The sequence below is a fragment of the Gekko japonicus genome, unplaced genomic scaffold (assembly GCF_001447785.1).
Source record: "Gekko japonicus isolate JY-2015 unplaced genomic scaffold, Gekko_japonicus_V1.1 scaffold557, whole genome shotgun sequence".
In the NCBI taxonomy this organism is placed as follows: Eukaryota; Metazoa; Chordata; class Lepidosauria; order Squamata; family Gekkonidae; genus Gekko; species Gekko japonicus.
Genome location: NW_015175986.1, coordinates 920121 through 938805, shown reverse-complemented (window position 1 = coordinate 938805; position 18685 = coordinate 920121). Strand labels below are relative to the sequence as shown.

Genomic DNA, 18685 nt, shown 5'->3' with positions numbered 1-18685 from the left:
CCTTCGGCCTTCAAGGGGCTCCGGGGGTCTTCATGAACCTAATCAATGAGGTCCTACATGAGTTTCTATTCAAAGGAGTGGTCCTTTACCTTGATGATGTGTTGCTGTACTCTCAGGACCTCCAGTCGCATATTAAATTGGTGCGCCAGGTCCTTAAGCGACTTTATGAACACCACTTGTTTGCTAAGCTGTCAAAATGTGAATTCCACAAGACATGCATTGACTTTTTGGGATACCGCATCTCTGGGGGGAAGGTTGAAATGGACCCTGCTAAAATTCAGGCTGTACTTGACTGGGAGCCCCCCAGGACCCGCAAACAATTGCAAATGTTCCTCGGATTTGCCAATTTTTACAGAAATTTCATCCAGAATTTCGCGCAAATTGCCCTTCCCCTGACTGAGTTGTTAAAGACCAAAGGGAAGGGTTTTGATGCTACGAAACCTGGCGCCCCGCTTAAATGGTCCCCTGCTTGCGCAGAGGCTTTTGAGAAACTTAAACTGATGTTCACCTCCGAGCCGGTGCTGGCGCGCCCTGATGAATCTAAGAAGTTTATTGTCCAAACTGATGCCTCGGATGTGGCTATGGGGGCCGCTATTTTGCAAGAAGGGGAAGATGGTCGGTTACATCCCCTGGCATTTGTGTCTAAAAACGTGGATTTATTCTCGATGCTTGGGGATCCAACAGACTGTTAGGTGGATCTGTAACCGGTTGACAGAGCGCACCCAAAGAGTGCTTGTGAATCCTCTTGGAGAGGAGTGACAAGTGGAGTGCCTCAAAGATCTGTCTGGGGACCTGTTTTGTTCAACATTATCAATGATCTGGATGAAGGGAGAGAGGGAATGCTTATTAAATTTGCAGATGATACTAAATTGGGAGGGGTAGGAAATATGGCAGAAAGAGTCAGGATACAGGATGATCTTGACAGGCTGGAAAACTGGACTAAAACCAATACAATGAATTTCAATGGGGATAAATGTAAAGTTCTACATTTAGGTAGGAAAAATCGAATGCATAGTTATAGGATGGGGGAGACTTTGTCTTGGCAGTGATATGTGCGAAAAGGATCTAGGAGTCTTAGTAGACCACACACTGAACATGAGTCACCAGTGTGATGTGGTAGCTAAAAAGACAAATAGCAGAACATATATTTTATATCTGCATTTCTGTGTATAAGAAGCCTCTGTAGAAGGAATTAGTATGCAATAAGAATGGAATGCTATTTAGAAGTTGCAAAGCCGCCGAGAGCGAAGTGTCATGTGATTCACAGCCCTGATCAACTAGCTCTCCACACGCGAGCCCGGGAAGGACCCGTAGTGTTCCCTAATGTTCCCAGTGTTCTGAAGACAAGGTAAACAAGTGTAATTACTGGCACCACTGAGAGATGCACTGAGTCAAATTATGCATGTATGATGTTAACTGCTTGGTACCAATTAGAGACTCTTTAATGTGTGAACAATATGTGATCTCATTTGGGGTGTATGTAAGACCTTCTTCGGCCCTTCCTGGTTACGGCAGAATAGAGTTTTGGAATGGCTGAGGAGGTGCCAAAGGCACTCAGCCCCCCCTGTACTCCCTGCTTTCAATGCATTAAACAGATATTCACCTAACTCGTTGGGACTCCGACTGTGTGTTTCCAATTCGGCAACGGGAGCACACAGGCACGGATTAACGTGTATAAACATGAAGTGATAGTATTGCTCTGGTTGAACTGGATGGGCCATTGGCCTGATCCAACATTGGCATCTCTTATGTTCTTATGACCTCACCTAGGGCATTGTGTTCAGTTTGGGGCACCACAATTTAAGAAGAATGCAGACAAGCTGGAGCACGTCCAGAGGAGGGCAAGGAAGATGGTGAGGGGTCTGGAGACCAAGTCCCATGAGGAAAGGTTAAAGAAACTGGATGTCATCAGCCTGGAGAGGAGATGACTGAGAGGTGATAGGATAACCATATTCAAGTGCTTGAAGGGCTGACTCATCTAGAGGATGGTGCGGATGGTTGTGGAGTCTTTTTGTGTTGCCCCAGAAGGTCAGACCAGAACCAATGGGGGAGAAATTAAGTCAAAAGAGTTTTTGGCAAAACATTAGGAAGAACTTCCTGACAGAGCTTTTGCGGTTCCTCGATGGAACAGGGTTCCTCGGGAGGTGGTGGGCTCTCCTCCTTTGTAAGTTTTCAAACAGAGGCTAGATGGCCCCATCTGACAGCCATGCTGATTCTGTGAGCTCAGGCAGATCACGAGAAGGGAGGGCAGGAAGGGCTGCCTCAGTGCTTCGCTTGCGTGGCCTTTTCTTACACGTCCAGGGAAAGGCCGATGGCCACTCTGGGGTCAGTCCCGTCCCCCGTGCAGACCTGCCTGTGCGCTGAGAACAGAACCAGCTGTTCAGCGTCAGCTGGAGACGTCATTGCAGAAAGAAGGCCTTTTTCATTAAAGCTGGACACCTGGTGGCTTTGAACCGTGGCCTTAAGTATCCAGGTGCCAAATTTCACTGTGAACAACTGAGGTGCGCGCTCCTTCTCTGGTGGGGCACAGCCTTGCCCGAGGTTTGGGGGAGGGGGCAAGGCATTTGCTACTCTAAGGCCAGAAGGAAGAGCACTCCGCAGCGACAAGGACCCCGCCTCTCCCCCGGCTGCAGCATCCACAGGGGCTCTTTCAACAAAGACCGATGACCCAAGCAAGAGGGCGTCAGCCGAGCCGGCCAATGAAGAGGTGGGAACTGGTGCGACCCAGGCGGGTGTTAGAAATCCTTGTATTTAAAATGCCAAAACTGTTTACACCACATAAATGATTCATTATCCATCCACGCCTATTTACACACACACACCCACACCCCGGATTAGATCTCACAATAAATAAAGCATTTGAGAAGCTCCAGACAAAGTCAAGGGGCAAAGAAAGGCTGAATCTCTCATGGCCATGCTGACCCTTCCAGGGTCCAGCAGCAGCAAAGACCCCGCCCGTCTGCCGTTGGTGGAGAGAGCCCCGGTCGCGGTCCGGCTTCCCCCTGCCCCCTTGCCAGCACCTCCCTTGCACCTCTAGGGGCCTCCTGTGCCAGCAGCTCAGCGCCTGCCCGCCTGCCTGCGGAAGAAGGCGCTGGACCAGGCCAGGAAGAAGAGTTCAGGGACTGGGTGCAGAGCCAGCTCTGCCCACTGCAGAGGACCCGAATGAAAGAGCAGGACACGGCCAGGTTGCTCCTGGTCAGGCGCTCAGTCCTCCTGGGCGACGTCAAAGGGTGCAAAGGCCTGGCGGAAGGCTTGGGCCGCGGCGGCTTCCTCCTCTCTCCCCATCTGGCAGCTCCTCCAGTCTGCCCGGCTGGGCATGCCAAGGATGCCCTCGCTGGCCAGAACTTCCCTGGAGGAGGAAACGGGGGGGGGGCGGAGGAGAAACAGTGGCAGGATAAGAACATAAGAGAGAGGCCGATGCTGGATCAGGCCAACGGTCCATCCAGCCCAACACTCTGTGTCACACAGGGGCCAAAAAGACCAGGGGCCATCAATCAGGAGGTCCTGCAGTGGGAGCCAGGACACTAGAAGCCCCCCCCCCCCCCCCGCCGCCCCCCCCCCCAAGCACCAAGAAGACAGAGCATTCCTTGCCCCAGACCGAGAGTTCCTATCTGTACCTTGTGGCTGATAGGGGCCACTGATGGGCCTCTGCTCCATAGGCTTATCCGATTCCCTCTTGAAGCCCCCCCCCCCCCACCCCCGTGGCAGCGAATTCTATGTGTTCATCATCACTCCCTTGGCCTTCCACTCGTTTAGAGGCTGTTACTCCTCCTCCCACCACAAAACCCACAGGGCAAGAGAGCCAAGTCCTCTTCAAGCATCCACCACCTCCAGAGAGCTCCCCACACCAGGCCTCACTGCAGCCCAGGCACCCACCACGCCTGGAAGGAGAGGGGCGGCAGTGGCCCCTGTCAAGGCAAAGGCTGCTCTGCCTGGTCCCTTCACCCACAGCGACGGGCACAGGGGGGGGGGCAGCGGGCCCACCCAGGGCAAGCCAGAGGCCGTTGAGAAGGGTGCCCCTTCCCTCCCTCCCACAGGACGCGGCTTTGGGTCTGGTGCCCTCAAACGGCAACTCTACAGCAACTGAGTCAAGCGGACCTGCCAAACTGCAGGGGAAAGTGTTTCCCAATGCGGTGGAAGAGCTTCTCCCCGGTATCCAGCTCCACGTAAAAATAGGGTGTTCCGGGCTGTACTATCTGAAAGACAAATGCACGACACGCCAGTCAACCAGCAGCAAACGCGTCTTGCAGCGCCGCGCACTCAAGGCTCAGGCGGCTCCACACAGCGCTTGGCGGCCTCTGGGTGAGCGAGCGAGCGAGTGGGAGGGGCCCCCTGCCCGCTGACGGCGGGGGAAGGGGGGCGACGGCACCTGGCCCTGGCAGCAGACAGACCGCGGCCGAACAGGGGCCGGGGAAGCACCAGCGGGGGCCCCCCCCCACCTGCTTGAGAGCCGAATGTTCTGGGATCTCCAGCAGCTCCATCCGCTGCTCCTCAGCCTGGGCGATGAAGGCCTCCTTGATGTCTTCAGTAGTGCAGCAGTCCTGAGGCACGGGAACGACCTGGAAGGGGGCATATTCGCACCCCCCTGAGCTGGCGCCACAGCAAGGAGAGGGAATCCCCCCACCCCCCCCCCCGGAAGCAGCAGCAGCAGCGGCAGCAGCAGCCGTTCCCATCACGGGGGCCCGCGGGGAGCCCCTCAGCTCAGCTGCTCATCATGCCAGAGGGGCCCCCCCCCCTCCGCTACAGGCTTAAACTCATGACGACGGACTCTGTGGGAGGCCTGGGGGGCCCGGGGGGCCGAGGTCTCTCCCACCAGCCCCCGGGGCTCTCGTGTCCTTGACACTCTCCGTGGGGGCCGGACGCCACTCAGAGACACTCTCCTCTGACTGGCCACGGAGGACCTCCCACGGCCCCTGCAGGACTCACGCGGAGGCAGCGTCTTCAAATGGGCCGCCCATGGAATGGAGAGGGGGAAAAACCCAGGGGGGGGCAGGGCGGGGGGAGAAGGCCGATTTTTTCACTGGGGACCTGGGGGGGGCGGGAGGGGGAGTGAAGTGGACACCTTTTAAAACAAGTTTAAATCTGGTAGACAACTTGCAGTCATTATTCATTTTTCTGCAGACGACAGAAATGCTTACAGTCATCTGGTGGGCTGACCCTGCATGGAGTGGGGGGGGGAGGGGGGTGGACTAGATGGCCTGTAGGGCCCCTCCCCTCTCTCTGTGAGAGTATGAAGCTCCTCTTTTGCAAAGAGAATTCCTCCCAATATAACCGGGGGGGGGGGCGCCACCGTCACCTGCAGCTGGAGGTGCTGGCTCCTGTAGTTCCTCTCAAAGGCCACGTATCTCTTCCCTCGGCTCCGGAAGAACTTCTTCAGCGACGACTTGTACTGCTCCACTTCTTCTACCACCTCCGAAGCGAGTTCAACCATTGACTGACAGTGCCCGATGGGCAAAACCAGGACATGGTCAGGAGAGAGGCCCCCCTTGGCAAGGGCGAGGTAGCACTGGAATGAAGAATCGGGCCCATGGGAGTGAGGAGGCTCAGCCCCACGCCTGGCTCTCCGGCCACACAGGCGGAGACCCCAGCCCTGGGGAAAGGCCACAAGCTCCCCCTCTCAAGCACTCACTCACACACACGCCCCCCCCTGAAAGCCTCGGCAGCACCAGGAACCATCACTGTGCACGGAGGCCACCTGAGGAGAAGCAGGAGGCCTGACCCGCCCATGCCGGGGCGTTTGCACTCCCTCCCTCCCCCACAAGGGCAATGAGGGACAGAGACGGGGAGACCACTCCTCCGCCCTCCTTCCTTCCAGAAGACCTTGGGAAACAGCCCCCGGGACAGGTCACCACGTCTCCCCACCCCCCGAGCCCCCCTTAGCTTCAAACGGCCACCTCAGCCCTTAGCCTCTGGACCCACCCGTCTCCAAAGCCCCCTTTCCCCGCCCCCCCCCCCCCCGAGCCCACTCGGGGCGGCAGGGAGCTCCCCCCCAGAGGGGGGTTCAGCAACGGGGCACAGAAAGGAGGGGGGCCTTCCTCTGCCCATCGGTTTCACTGGATGCCCTCGGGAAGTTCCACTATTTTGGGAGAGGGAGGAAAATCTCTCTTTCTCTCTCAGCATTCCCCACCCCCAGGCATAATTCGATAAACCCTCTATCGCGTGGTCCCCCCCCCCTTTTTAGTCGTCGCTTTTCTCAGCTGGGCCATCAAGTCCTGTAGTACCCCGTTTCACCGGTGGTCAATCGGTAGCCCTCCGCAGGGCCAACAAATGGGGGGCCCGGGGGGCCCATGCCCTTCCTTGCCACGGCCTCCCAGGACTGCCTCAGAAGGTGGCGGCTCCCTCACTATCCCCCCCTGGGGGGCCAGGAGCCACAGGGGGGGCCAGGAGCCACAGGGGGGCCCAGGAGCTCCACCCATCCAGCCCACTTTTAAAGCCATCACCATGCCCACCGGCAGAGAAGCCTACAGTGGAGTCATTGTTTGTGTCTACAACCCTGAGCTCCTTGAAGAAAGGACAGCAAAGAAGCTAAAGCAAAGGAAAAGAATGTTCCCAGCGCAGGGGCGCGATGCAAAGAGAAACAGTCCACGGCCAGGCCAGGGGCTGCACATGTCTCTGGCTCTCCTCAAGGGGACAGTAATGGGAACCTGGCCAGGCCCCGTGTCTCTCCCGCCACCGGTTCTCTCCCTTCTTCATCGCCCCCTGGCCAGAGACTGGCTGATTAGGTGCAGTCAGTGTGCCGGTGACACCCAGCTGCATGGGCCATCCACTAAGCCTCCAGAAGCACCTGTCTCAGTTCCACAAGATTTAATTCATAAATAAAGTAACGTGAGCATGCCTGAAGGCTGGAAACGGATCCAGAGAAGAGGGAGACATCAGCCTGGAATGCTGAGGTTTGGGGGGGTGGGGTGGGGGGACACCTGATTAATCCACTTTGCGCGGAGCGTCAAGAGTGAGTTGTATCCCGTGGAAACTTTCTGCTGGCTGACAGAAGGGGCAGATCCACCCACCCCCCGCCCTGACTGTCCCTTTTCTGTCTCCCAGGGCACCTTTTGGGGCTGCTGCTGCGTGTGGGGTGGGGTGGGAGGGCAGAAGCAAGAGGCGGGGGAGGCTCAGGTGAGAGAGAGAGAGAGAGAGAGATAGGGAGAGGGAGAGACCGCCAAGGCGCCCGGAGGTCTTCCAGGAACGGCCACCCGTGCCCTGTCGAGCCGCCAGCTCAGCACAGGGCCGCTTCGTTTAAGGTGAGGGGGCAGGGGGCTCAGCCCCCGGAGACCTCCAATTCAAAAGAACAGGCAGGAGGCGACAGGACAGACCCCGGAGACGGAGCCGCTGCCGGCCAGAGGAGAGGAAAGGAGACCGGGTGGGTTCAACTCGGGCCGGGGCCAGGGGGGGGGGGGGCCCTGACGGGTGGGTCCGCGCTTCCTCCCCACCAGAGCCTCAGACTGATCTTGTGAGGCCTGCTCAGCAGAAGCCGTGTGGCGGCACGGGGTGCACCCAGGGACCTCTGCCAAAGAAGGCGCAAAGAAGACGGACGCTGCAAGTGCCCGGCGGGAGCCCTGCTGGACATGCTGGCGCAGCGCTTGCGTCTCCACACAGGCAGGGAAGGGAAGGGCTCCGGAAGCTCTGTGCATTCGGGCTAGAGCGCGTCAACGTGAACGCTCCCCCACCTCCTTCCAACACTGACGTTGTGGGTTTTGGCTTCTGCGATGTGCCCGGCATTCACAAGGACCGTACGTGGCACGAGACAGCAGCAGCAGCAGCACACAGTGGCAGGAAACGTGTCTTGCGCTTCCAAAGGCTAAAGCGGTGCCCGTGGGCACACACTGGAATTCCGGAACAGGGTGGTGGGGGTGCAGCCTCAAAATGGCCACCACGCCGAGAAGAAGCCCACTGGAGGAGCGGAGTGCCTTTCAGCCATTCAGCGGGAAGGAGGCGTCCGAGAGCAAATACAGCCAACGCCGTAGAATAAACCCCCCCCCATCTGTCCTGGGGGACCCCCCAGCCTGAAGGGCTGTCCGGGGCCTCTCGGAGGGACACACACACACAGAGAGAGGGGATCCCGGAGCACACAAGCACACACACCAGGCACACGGCATATTCCCCGTCTTCCTGGGACGCCGCCCCCCCCCCTCCCGGTGGCACGAGATACTTACGTGGGCCCCGATGCTCACCACCAAGTGCTTCTCCACCTCTGGGCTGGCAAGACAGAACCAGCAAGCGGCTGTCGGCAGGGCTGGAAAACCGGAGGGGAAACAAAACCCAGATTAAAGAGCAGCAGTCAGCGAGGTCAGCCGGCAGGATCTGCTTCCTTTGCCAGGCTTCCGGCATCAAGACCGTCTCTGTTTCTCCGGCACACTGGATACATGTTGCTATGCAAATCACGGATCCGGTTCCTCCATTACAGGCAAATGCTGCACTGTGCCCGGCTGGAAACATTCAGGGAAGCCCTGCTGGGCAAGAGATTGGAAATGACACTCGAAGCCCCTGGGCTTGCCTGCTGCCAGAAGGAAACGCCACCCTGATGGCAGTGGCTGACTCTCAAGCACACGGCCACGGTGCCCTCCTGCCTCCATGAAACGAGTGAAGCAGAACACGGGGCTTATTGTCCAGCAGAGCCCTGGGCTTATTGTTCAGCAGAGCCCTGGGCTGATTGCTGTCTCTTCTCACTAGCAGGAGGCAGGGCATCCTTGCAAGGTTATTTTATTTGCCGTGGCTTCTGACAGGGTACAAGAACCCTAACCTGGATAGCCCAGGCTAGCCCATTCATTAATCCCCCTCAGGTCTCAGAAGCGACACACGGTTGGAGCTGGCGCCTGTTTGGCTGGGGGACCACCAAGGACTGCCAGGGCCATGGCATGGAGGTGGGCAGTGGAAAACCACCCCTGAACCTCTCTTGCCTTGAAAACCCCACCAGGGGCCACGCCACAAGTCAGCTGTTACGAGGGGGCAAGGAACGGCAGCGGCGGCAACAGGGCAGGCAAACGGCCGATGACGTCAGCAGGACATGGACTGGGTGGAGACTCAAGCAAGGCTACTCAGAACCGTCCCATGGAGGCCGAGCCACAGCGGCCTTTTGGGGTACTTGTAACAGCACACCCCCGTTTCTGCCTTGTGTAGGGAAACCAGTTCCACATCCCAAAACCTGGCCAAGAAGAAGACCCATCCTCCTCCCCCACTCCATACTCACGGGGCTTGCCAGGGGGCCGCTTGGTCTGGGGCTGCCGCCCGGCTCGACCTTCAGAAGGCCGCTTCTGTCCTTTGGGCTTGGGGCTTAGATCAAAGAAAAACTGGCAGGCGGGTTCTTCCTGGGGAGGTCAAAAAGGGACTGCGTTGGCCCATCACCTTAAGCAGACTCAGAAAACCAGGGACAGAAGTTTACTTCCAAGGGTACTGAAGATGGAGGCAACCACCTCTTTCATTTCACAACCACCCCCTTTGACAGACGACAAGAAAACGGCATGAAACTGCCAGTGCGAACAGGACAGAGCGCCGGTTTGTTTCGGCTACAGACTTCACTCTGGGCCTCTCTCTCTTTGCGAAGGATCTGGAAAAACTGCCCCCAAGTGTGAAATCTGTTGCGTGAGAACCAAATGCATCGGTGCTGCTCCGTTCATAGTTCTAAACGGGGTGCGGAGACCCCCAGTGTTAGCAAGAAGTGCCCCTTCTCAGCTCTCTGTGGACTTCTGGAGGGAGGCGGCAGGAAGAGGACCAAGAGCACCACGGGAGAGCGTGCCGCCTCAAGGGAGCACAGGGGGAGGCACGGCTCCTCCCCCGAGTCAAGGGAGACGGAGTCCAGCCGACGCAGCACGCTCCATACCTCTGCTCCTGGCAGCTGCTGGGCACCGCGATCCCATCCTCCAGGCCCTCGGTAGGGGTTCTCAGTGACATCCTGCGGCTGTCTGACTAGTTCTGCGGGATCCATGGAACTCATTGGAAGGATGCTGAATGCATAGAGGTACTGGAGGGAAGGAAGGGAGGTGGTCAAGGGAACTTTGTGTTTTGGTAGCAGTGGGGACATGAACTGCAGCAGCTGCTGCAACGTCCCAGGGTCAGGAGGCAGAAGATCAGCAGCTCTCCAGGGCCTCAGGTGGAGGGCTTTCCCATCCCCTGCGGCTGCTGCTCTGATCCTTTTCACTGGGGACTGAACTGGGGACCTCCTGCCGCAAAGCAGAAGCTCCGCTCCTGAGCCACAGCGCACCCCTCCCCCCCCCAGGGAGGTCGGGCTCTGTGCCTTTACCTTTCTCTTGTCTGCATTGCCAACATTCGCCAGGGCTATGAACCTGCTCACATGCTGTGCAGACTCCTGAAGAACAGCATGGTTCCTGCACGGGCAGAGCAGAAGGCACACACAGATTCTATAGGGACTCTGCAGGAAGCCTCTGAACACAAGGAACGATGTCACGCGGGACGGAGAGTCCGGGCATTTCCCCTCTCAGACATGCTCTTCCAAGCCATGCCTCCGTGAGACCGGCCTCCACTGAGACCGGCCTCTCTCGGCTGCCGAACAGTCGCGGGCCAAAGGTTCTGAACAGCCTCTTTTCAACAAAAACAACCACCCTCAAGATTATGTGTGCCTCAGAGAAGCAGGATGCTCACCCAACAGGTGTCTGCCAGGTTTTTTGGTATACAGTTGCAGAAGACTCATTCTGAATCTTTTCCAACAGAGAACGGTAACATTTTACACTATCTTTTAACAAAAAGCAACGTGTTTGACCACCCCCGTGAATATAATTTCAATGACTTTTTTCCTATTTTCCTCATCTGATCTTGCTCTTCCCCCCCCCCCTGCAACACCCCTTTTATTTAAGGAGCTTATGCTGAAAATTCCTTTATTTACCAAAACAAGTGATGGAGAACTGGCAGGTGCCTGCTGAAAATGCAGTTACAATGAAATGCAGCAATTGAACTTCACAATACTTCCTAGAAGCCTATCAACTTACAGTTAACTTTAAATAACTTGCACAATTCTACATACCTATAAGGAAGTCTTTCATAATAGATCTTCTGTAAACCACTGAAATGGTATCTTGGCTTTAGACTGCCAGCAAGCACAGACACAAGCCCCGAACCACATTTCTTAGTGTCCACGTTGCCCTGTTAAAAGAGCATATAACTCACAAGAACTGTTTGTGTGCTACTGCAGGACACGGCCTACGTGCAGAGAGAAGGGGAACGAAACCCGCAAGCCCCTGCCAGCCACGTGTATTCTCACAACTTTTGAAAGGCTGTGCATATACAAAATGCATGCACAAACTCTGTGCATCCACAAGTTAGGGAAAATGCAAGGATGCGATACACAAAGAGGATGAGGGAGGGTAAGCAGTCAGGATCCACAACGACTGCATATCAATGTAACGCGTGCAACGGCTAGATTTACATCCGTAGCGCCTTGGAGATGAACAAGACTTTTGGAGTACAAGGTTTTGAGAGTCAAAACTTATACCCCGAAAATCCTGCTGGTCTCTAAGGTGCTGCTGGACTTGAATTTAGCAGCCTGGTGAAGTGCACTTGATTAAGACCCCAAGGCCAGTCCTCTAGAAGCAAGCTTCATGCCACCAGCTGCCAAGACGAGACCACCCTGCAAAAAAGACCGCCAGCTGGGCAAGGAACACCAAGGGCAACAGAACAGGCCAGCTCAATTCCCCCCTTCAGGTCCAGATCCAAATGGAATACTTACAGGACTGTTTCCAAATTTCTCTACCCCTCTGGGCCAACAGGAGGTCAGCAAGATATCAATGCCTTTGAACTTCGGAGTGGACAGCAGTGATGTTCTGAGGTCAGCCACATCCTTGGAGCTGAAGCAGTGTGCTGGGGCCGGCTCCTGCAAGGACTCAACGCCACTGAGGTATGCAATCTGAAGTCCAGAGGCTCCACTGAAGACACCTTTGCGCCCTTCATACAACACAGAACGTAAAGTTCATGCCAGAGCTTGGACTCAAGAACTGGCTGCGAACGAGGCCATCCCTCGGCACAGAGACCCTACATCTGTGCACCCCAAAGGACCCTTTCATTCAGCTGCAGAGGTGTGCATAAAATAATCCAGCTGGATATCAAATATGAGGGCCCATCGACTCATGGGAATTTCCCCTGGGTGCTCTCACAGGGAAGACTGCTCCACCGATCACAGTGGTCAAAGGAGACTCTTCCCCCTGCAAATGATTCAGTGTTTCCAGGCTACGACTGGAAGCCACAGAATCCTCCTTGCCCACAGGGTCTACCCCAGTAAACTGTTGCTCGGCCTTCGCTGGGCCAGCTGGAGCTGGTCCACTCCTCCAAGAACTGCACCACATCTCCTCAGCCCTTCTGGTGCCTCCTCCACCAAAACATATAAAAGGACATCTCCATGGGAGTTCCTTCCTTCCTTCCTGCATTTAGACACCACCTTTCTTCCAAAGGCACTCCCAGGCTATGTGCAAAACGAATGACTTAATCAGTGCCAACAAAGACACAGCAGCTGGATTTTCTCAGGAAACTGGAGAGTTTTCTCCAGGATCCATCAATCAGCATAGCTTAACGGCTTCATAGTTGTATCATTCATCACAATGATAAAAATCACTAAGAAGTTTCCAGAATTACCCAGATAAGTGATGTTCTCAGCTAGCTCACATCCACTGACATCTGGAAAGCGACGAACGGCTTCTTCAGTGTTGGCACCCAAGATATATGTCTGAATAGGAGCTAAGGGAAAGAAAGCCATGGCCTGAGCAAGCTGGATTGGCCGAAGTGCGAAGGGTTCCCACTGCCTTCAAAAGTGTATCCTCCTCACCAAGGGAGAGGAGAGGATGGACAGGAACCCACCCCCCCTCAAAATGTGGTGGGAGAGTTACAACCAGCTCATTTAAAGCAAGAAATTGCCTTTTGCAGCCCATGTTCTTTATCTGTATTTATGACCAGGCATCGAAGACTAAAAAATGATGTCCTCATCATCATAGGGGACTGGAATGCTAAAGTAGGAAGTCAAAAGGTAACTGGAATAACAGACAAGTTTGGCCTTGGAAAGCAAAATGAAGCAGGGCAAAGGTTAACAGAGCTTTGTCAAGAGAACACACTGGTCATAGCGAACACCCTTTTCCAACAACCTAAGAGGCGACTCTACACATGGACATCACCAGATGGGCAACACCGAAATCAGATTGACTATATAATTTGCAGTCAAAGATGGAGAAGCTCTATCCAGTCAGTAAAAACAAGACCTAGAGCTGACTGTGGCTCAGATCATGAGCTACTCATTGCAAAATTCAGACTTAAACTGAAGAAAACCACGAGGCCATTCAGGTTTGACCTAGATCACATCCCTGATGAATATACAGTAGAGGTGAAGAATAGATTCAAGGGTCTAGATTTGATAGAGGGCCTGAAGAACTATGGACAGAGGTTCGTGACATTGTACAGGAGGCAGCAATCACCACCATCCCAAAGAAAAAGAAATACAAGAAAGCAAAGTGGCTGTCTGACGAGGCTGTACAAATAGCAGAGGAAAGAAGGAAAGCGAAAGGCAAAGGCAAAAAGGAAAGATTTACCCAACTGAATGCAGATAACTAACTGCCCTCTGTAATAAAGCCATCTACAGTAGGTTGCAGTTTTCCTCACTGGACAGTCTATTCAGATACTGCAACAGTGGGTTCAAGTTTTTTTTTTTTTTTTTTTAAATCTTAGCCACTGTGTCTCAGAATGAAGTCATCTCAACAATTTAAACTTCTCGGGAGTGGGAGAAGTTTGCATGCATGTATGCGACTGAACAACAAATGCATGTTCTTCAAGAAATTAATGAAATGACTTCCAAAGAAGACTGCATGAGTAAGCCTTTATGAAATGAACTTTTTATGAGAAAGAACAAGAAGTGTAACAGTATGCTTGGAGGGAGGAATGGAGAAGGGGAATTGGACCAACATAATACATTTTTTAAAAAAGAAAACAAAACCACAAACAGGATACAGACATATTAAAAAAGCAACACTGACCTAACAGTGGAATGTGAACTATATTTGACCTAAACCACGTCACATCCACTACTCTTCCCCACAGTGAAATGTTGGTAGCTCTTAAAGAAGCAAAATAGACACACAGCGGTCATCTAATCATGTTTTTATTTTCCACAAAGCATGCTGTTTTGATTGTACAAGACTGTCTCGTTCAAGCCGCTTCTCCTGCATTATGGGGGGCAAAGCCTGAAGGGTGGGGGGGGGGGGCAATGCCTCCTACAGAATGCTGTGACATTTTATAAATATCTAACATAATCCATACCACAAAGGTTCAAAGACTAGAAGAATAGAAACAGACAGTTCTCCACCTGTTGCTTTGATTTGCTGTGGAGCATTGAACAATACTAGGTAAATAAGTTGTAAGTAGCTGGAAGATAGAACTCAGACTTCAGCAATATTCATAACTAAAACAGTAACATTCCCCAGTTGCAAAACGTGGGTGCATATGCAGACAATTACAACTCATATTTGCTAGCTGGTAAATATCTATTTGGCTTAAGGATATACCTGTTCCTGTGTAGTGTAAGTTTTCAGATTTCTACATCAAGACTCTGACTAAAACATAAATCTAACCTTTTGGTTATTTGGTACTCATTATGGCCAATTTTCCCCCTCATGGATCACTGCCTTGTCGTGGCGAGGGGGCTTGTGCAGTTCAATGAAGCTGTGGGCTATGCCGTGAAGGGCCACCCAAGACGGACAGGCCACAGCAGAGAACTCAGACCAAGCGTGATCCACCTGGAGAAGGAAATGGCAACCCACTCCAGTATTTTTGCCAAGAAAACCCCATGGACAGTATCAAAAGGCTAAAAGATATGACGCCGGAAGATGAGCCCCTCAGGTCGGAAGGTGTCCAATATGCTACTGAGGAAGAGCAGAGGACAAGTACAAGTAACCCCAGAAAGAGTGAAGCGGCTGGGCCAAAGCCGAAAGGACGCTCAGTTGTGGATGTGTCTGATGGTGAAAGGAAAGTCCAATGCTGCAAAGAACAATACTACATAGGAACCTGGAATGTAAGATCTATGAATCAAGGTAAGCTTGACGTGGTCAAAAATGAGATGGCAAGACTGAACATCGATATCCTAGGAATCAGTGAACTAAAGTGGACAGGAATGGGCGAATTTAACTCAGAAGACCATTATATCTACTACTGTGGCCAGGAATCTCGTAGAAAAAATGGTGTGGCCTTTATAGTCAACAAGAGAGTGCAAAAGGCAGTACTGGGATACAATCTCAAAAATGACAGAATGATTTCTGTCCGATTCCAAGGCAAACCATTCAACATCACAGTAATTCAAGTGTATGCCCCAACCACTGATGCAGAAGAGGCTGAAGTGGACCGGTTCTATGAAGACCTACAACACCTCCTAGAACTAACACCAAAAAATGATGTCCTCATCATCATAGGGGACTGGAATGCTAAAGTAGGAAGTCAAAAGGTAACTGGAATAACAGACAAGTTTGGCCTTGGAAAGCAAAATGAAGCAGGGCAAAGGTTAACAGAGTTTTGTCAAGAGAACACACTGGTCATAGCGAACACCCTTTTCCAACAACCTAAGAGGCGACTCTACACATGGACATCACCAGATGGGCAACACCGAAATCAGATTGACTATATAATTTGCAGTCAAAGATGGAGAAGCTCTATCCAGTCAGTAAAAACAAGACCTGGAGCTGACTGTGGTTCAGATCATGAGCTACTCATTGCAAAATTCAGACTTAAACTGAAGAAAATCGGGAAAACCACGAGGCCATTCAGGTTTGACCTAGATCGCATCCCTGATGAATATACAGTAGAGGTGAAGAATAGATTCAAGGGTCTGGATTTGATAGATAGAGTGCCTGAAGAACTATGGACAGAGGTTCGTGACATTGTACAGGAAGCAGCAATCACCACCATCCCAAAGAAAAAGAAATGTAAGAAAGCAAAGTGGCTTTCTGATGAGGCTTTACAAATAGCAGAGGAAAGAAGGAAAGCGAAAGGCAAAGGCGAAAAGGAAAGATTTACCCAACTGAACGCAGATTTCCAGAGAACAGCAAGGAGAGATAAGGAGGCCTTCCTGAATGAACAGTGCAAAGTAATAGAAGAAAACAATAGAATGGGAAGGACTAGAGATCTCTTCAAGAAAGTTGGAGAAATCAAGGGAGCGTTCCATGCAAAGCTGGCCATGATAAAGGACAAAAACGGTAGGGACCTAACAGAAGCAGAAGAGATTAGGAAAAGATGGCAAGAATACACAGAAGAACTATACAAGAAAGACCTCGATGTCCTTGACAACCACGACGGTATAATCACTGACCTCGAGCCAGACATCCTGGAATGTGAAGTTAAATGGGCCTTAGAAAGCATTGCTAACAACAAAGCTAGTGGAGGTGATGGTATTCCAGCTGAGCTATTCAAAGTCTTAGAAGATGATGCTGTTAAAGTGCTGCACTCCATTTGCCAGCAAATTTGGAAAACGCAACAGTGGCCACAGGATTGGAAAAGATCAGTATACATTCCAATCCCAAAGAAGGGCAATGCCAAGGAATGTTCAAACTATCGCACAATTGCACTCATATCACACGCTAGCAAGGTCATGCTCAAGATCCTACAAGCTAGGCTTCAACAGTACGTGGATAGAGAACTACCAGAAGTACAAGCTGGGTTTCGAAGAGGTAGAGGAACTAGAGATCAAATTGCCAACATTCGCTGGATTATGGAGAAAGCAAGAGAGTACCAGAAAAATATCTACTTCTGCTTCATTGACTATGCTAAAGCTTTTGACTGTGTGGATCACAACAAACTATGGCAGGTCCTTAAAGAGATGGGAGTACCAGACCACCTCACATGTCTCTTGAGAAACCTGTATAAGGGCCAAGAAGCGACAGTTAGAACCGGATATGGAACAACTGATTGGTTCAGCATAGGAAAAGGAGTACGACAAGGATGTATACTGTCACCTTGCTTATTTAATATATATGCAGAGTACATCATGCGAAATGCTGGCCTGGATGAATCACAAGCGGGAATTAAGATTGCTGGGGAAAAGATCAACAACCTCAGATATGCAGATGATACCACTCTAATGGCAGAAAGTGAAGAGGACCTAAAGAGCCTCTTGCTCGGGGTAAAAGAGGAGAGCGCAAAAGTGGGCTTGAAGCTCAACATCAAAAAAACTAAGATCATGGCATCCGGCCCCATCACTCCTTGGCAAATAGAAGGGGAAGTCGTGGAAGTGGTGACAGACTTCACGTTCCTGGGATCCCAGATCACCGCAGACTGTGACAGCAGCCATGAAATTAAAAGACGCCTGCTCCTTGGGAGGAAAGTGATGACGAACCTAAACAGCATGATAAAAAGTAGAGACATCACCCTGCCAACAAAAGTCCGCATGGTCAAAGCAATGGTATTCCCAGCAGTCATGTATGGCTGCGAGAGTTGGACTATCAGGAAGGCCGAGCGCCGAAGAATAGATTCTTTTGAACTATGGTGCTGGAGAAGACTCTTGAGAGTCCCTTGGACTGCAAGGAGATCAAATCAGTCAATCCTCAAAGAAATCAACCCTGACTGTTCCCTGGAAGGCCAGATAATGAAACTGAAGCTCAAATACTTTGGCCACCAAATGAGAAGGGAGCACTCACTGGAGAAGACCCTGATGCTGGGAAAGATTGAAGGTCAAAGAAGACGGGGATGGCAAAGGATGAGATGGTTGGACAGTGTCATAGATGCAACGAACATGAAATTGAGCCAAATTCAGAGGACGGCGGAAGACAGGAGGGCCTGGCGTGATCTGGTCCATGGGGTCGCGAAGAGTCGGACTCGACTGTGTGACTGAACAACAAAAAAATGAAGACTATGCAAAACAACCCACTTCTCCCCTGATGCTTTAGTTTTCTATCTGGATTTAGTTTGAATTTTTATTTTTGGAGGCGCATTCCCGCTGGAGTCTGAAGTGGCAGAAGCTCAGAAGAGCTGGGTGGCCACAGTGTCATGGGAATACAACATGCCGCTGATGCACTTTGTGGGCCATTGCGCACAATGTGTGTGCCAGCCGTCCAGATCTGGCGGGGCTGTTCTCGCGGAGTGGGCTCTCTGTACCTTTTTTTGTTCCCGTTTGATAGTCTTCCCATTCTGGATCTTGAGCAGAGCCAAAGAAATCTCCCACACACAAGAGCAGCTAGAAAGATTCAAAGGAGAGAGAGGGAGATCAAACCCCACCCCCCACCCCGCTTGGGGGTGAAGCTCGGTGGAGGGCACAGGCCCCCCCCCGCCCCACCCTGAGCCGCTGGGGGGGGGGGAACACGGAAGAGGGGTCTGCGGCCCAGCCGGTCCCTCCCGCCCCACCCGCTGCCTCTCCTTCCTCTGCTCCTGTGGCTGCCCCCGCCCCTTCCCCCTGGGGGGGCGAGAGGGGGGGCGAGCGCGACACGCCCACCGGCCGAGGGGGAGGCCGGGCCAGGAGAGACGCTGCCACACACACACCCCTCCGGGGACTCCGTCAGGCAGGCGGTCGGTCGGTGGGTAGGTGGGTGGGTAGCCCGTCCCGCCGCCCCTCCCGCCCGGGCTCTCGGCACCCGCCGCCCCCGGCGGCCTCTGGCGCCCCTCCGAGGAGAGCAGGAAGCCGCTCGCCCCTCCGCCCCCCCCCCCTGTCCCTCTGCGGGCGCCCTCGCCCTCGCTTCCGGGGGCACCACCGCAGGGGCACCGCTCGCAGGCCCGCCAACCGCCT

The 18685-nt window shown here is 53.1% G+C and overlaps 1 protein-coding gene across 1 annotated transcript; it reads right to left on the bottom strand.

The window, feature by feature from the left end:
* Positions 1 to 2723: 2723 nt before the first annotated feature.
* On the bottom strand, positions 2724 to 18136 carry CWF19L1 (CWF19-like 1, cell cycle control (S. pombe); the record flags this gene model as incomplete). The annotated part of the gene is made up of 12 exons (XM_015426306.1): positions 2724 to 3349; positions 4099 to 4196; positions 4440 to 4559; positions 5297 to 5506; positions 8151 to 8230; positions 9185 to 9302; positions 9815 to 9955; positions 10235 to 10319; positions 10973 to 11091; positions 11675 to 11889; positions 12574 to 12675; positions 18061 to 18136. Coding segments are annotated over 12 exons (1509 nt in total), but the record flags the coding sequence as incomplete, so codon positions are not given.
* Between the last annotated feature and the right edge of the window lie 549 nt (positions 18137 to 18685).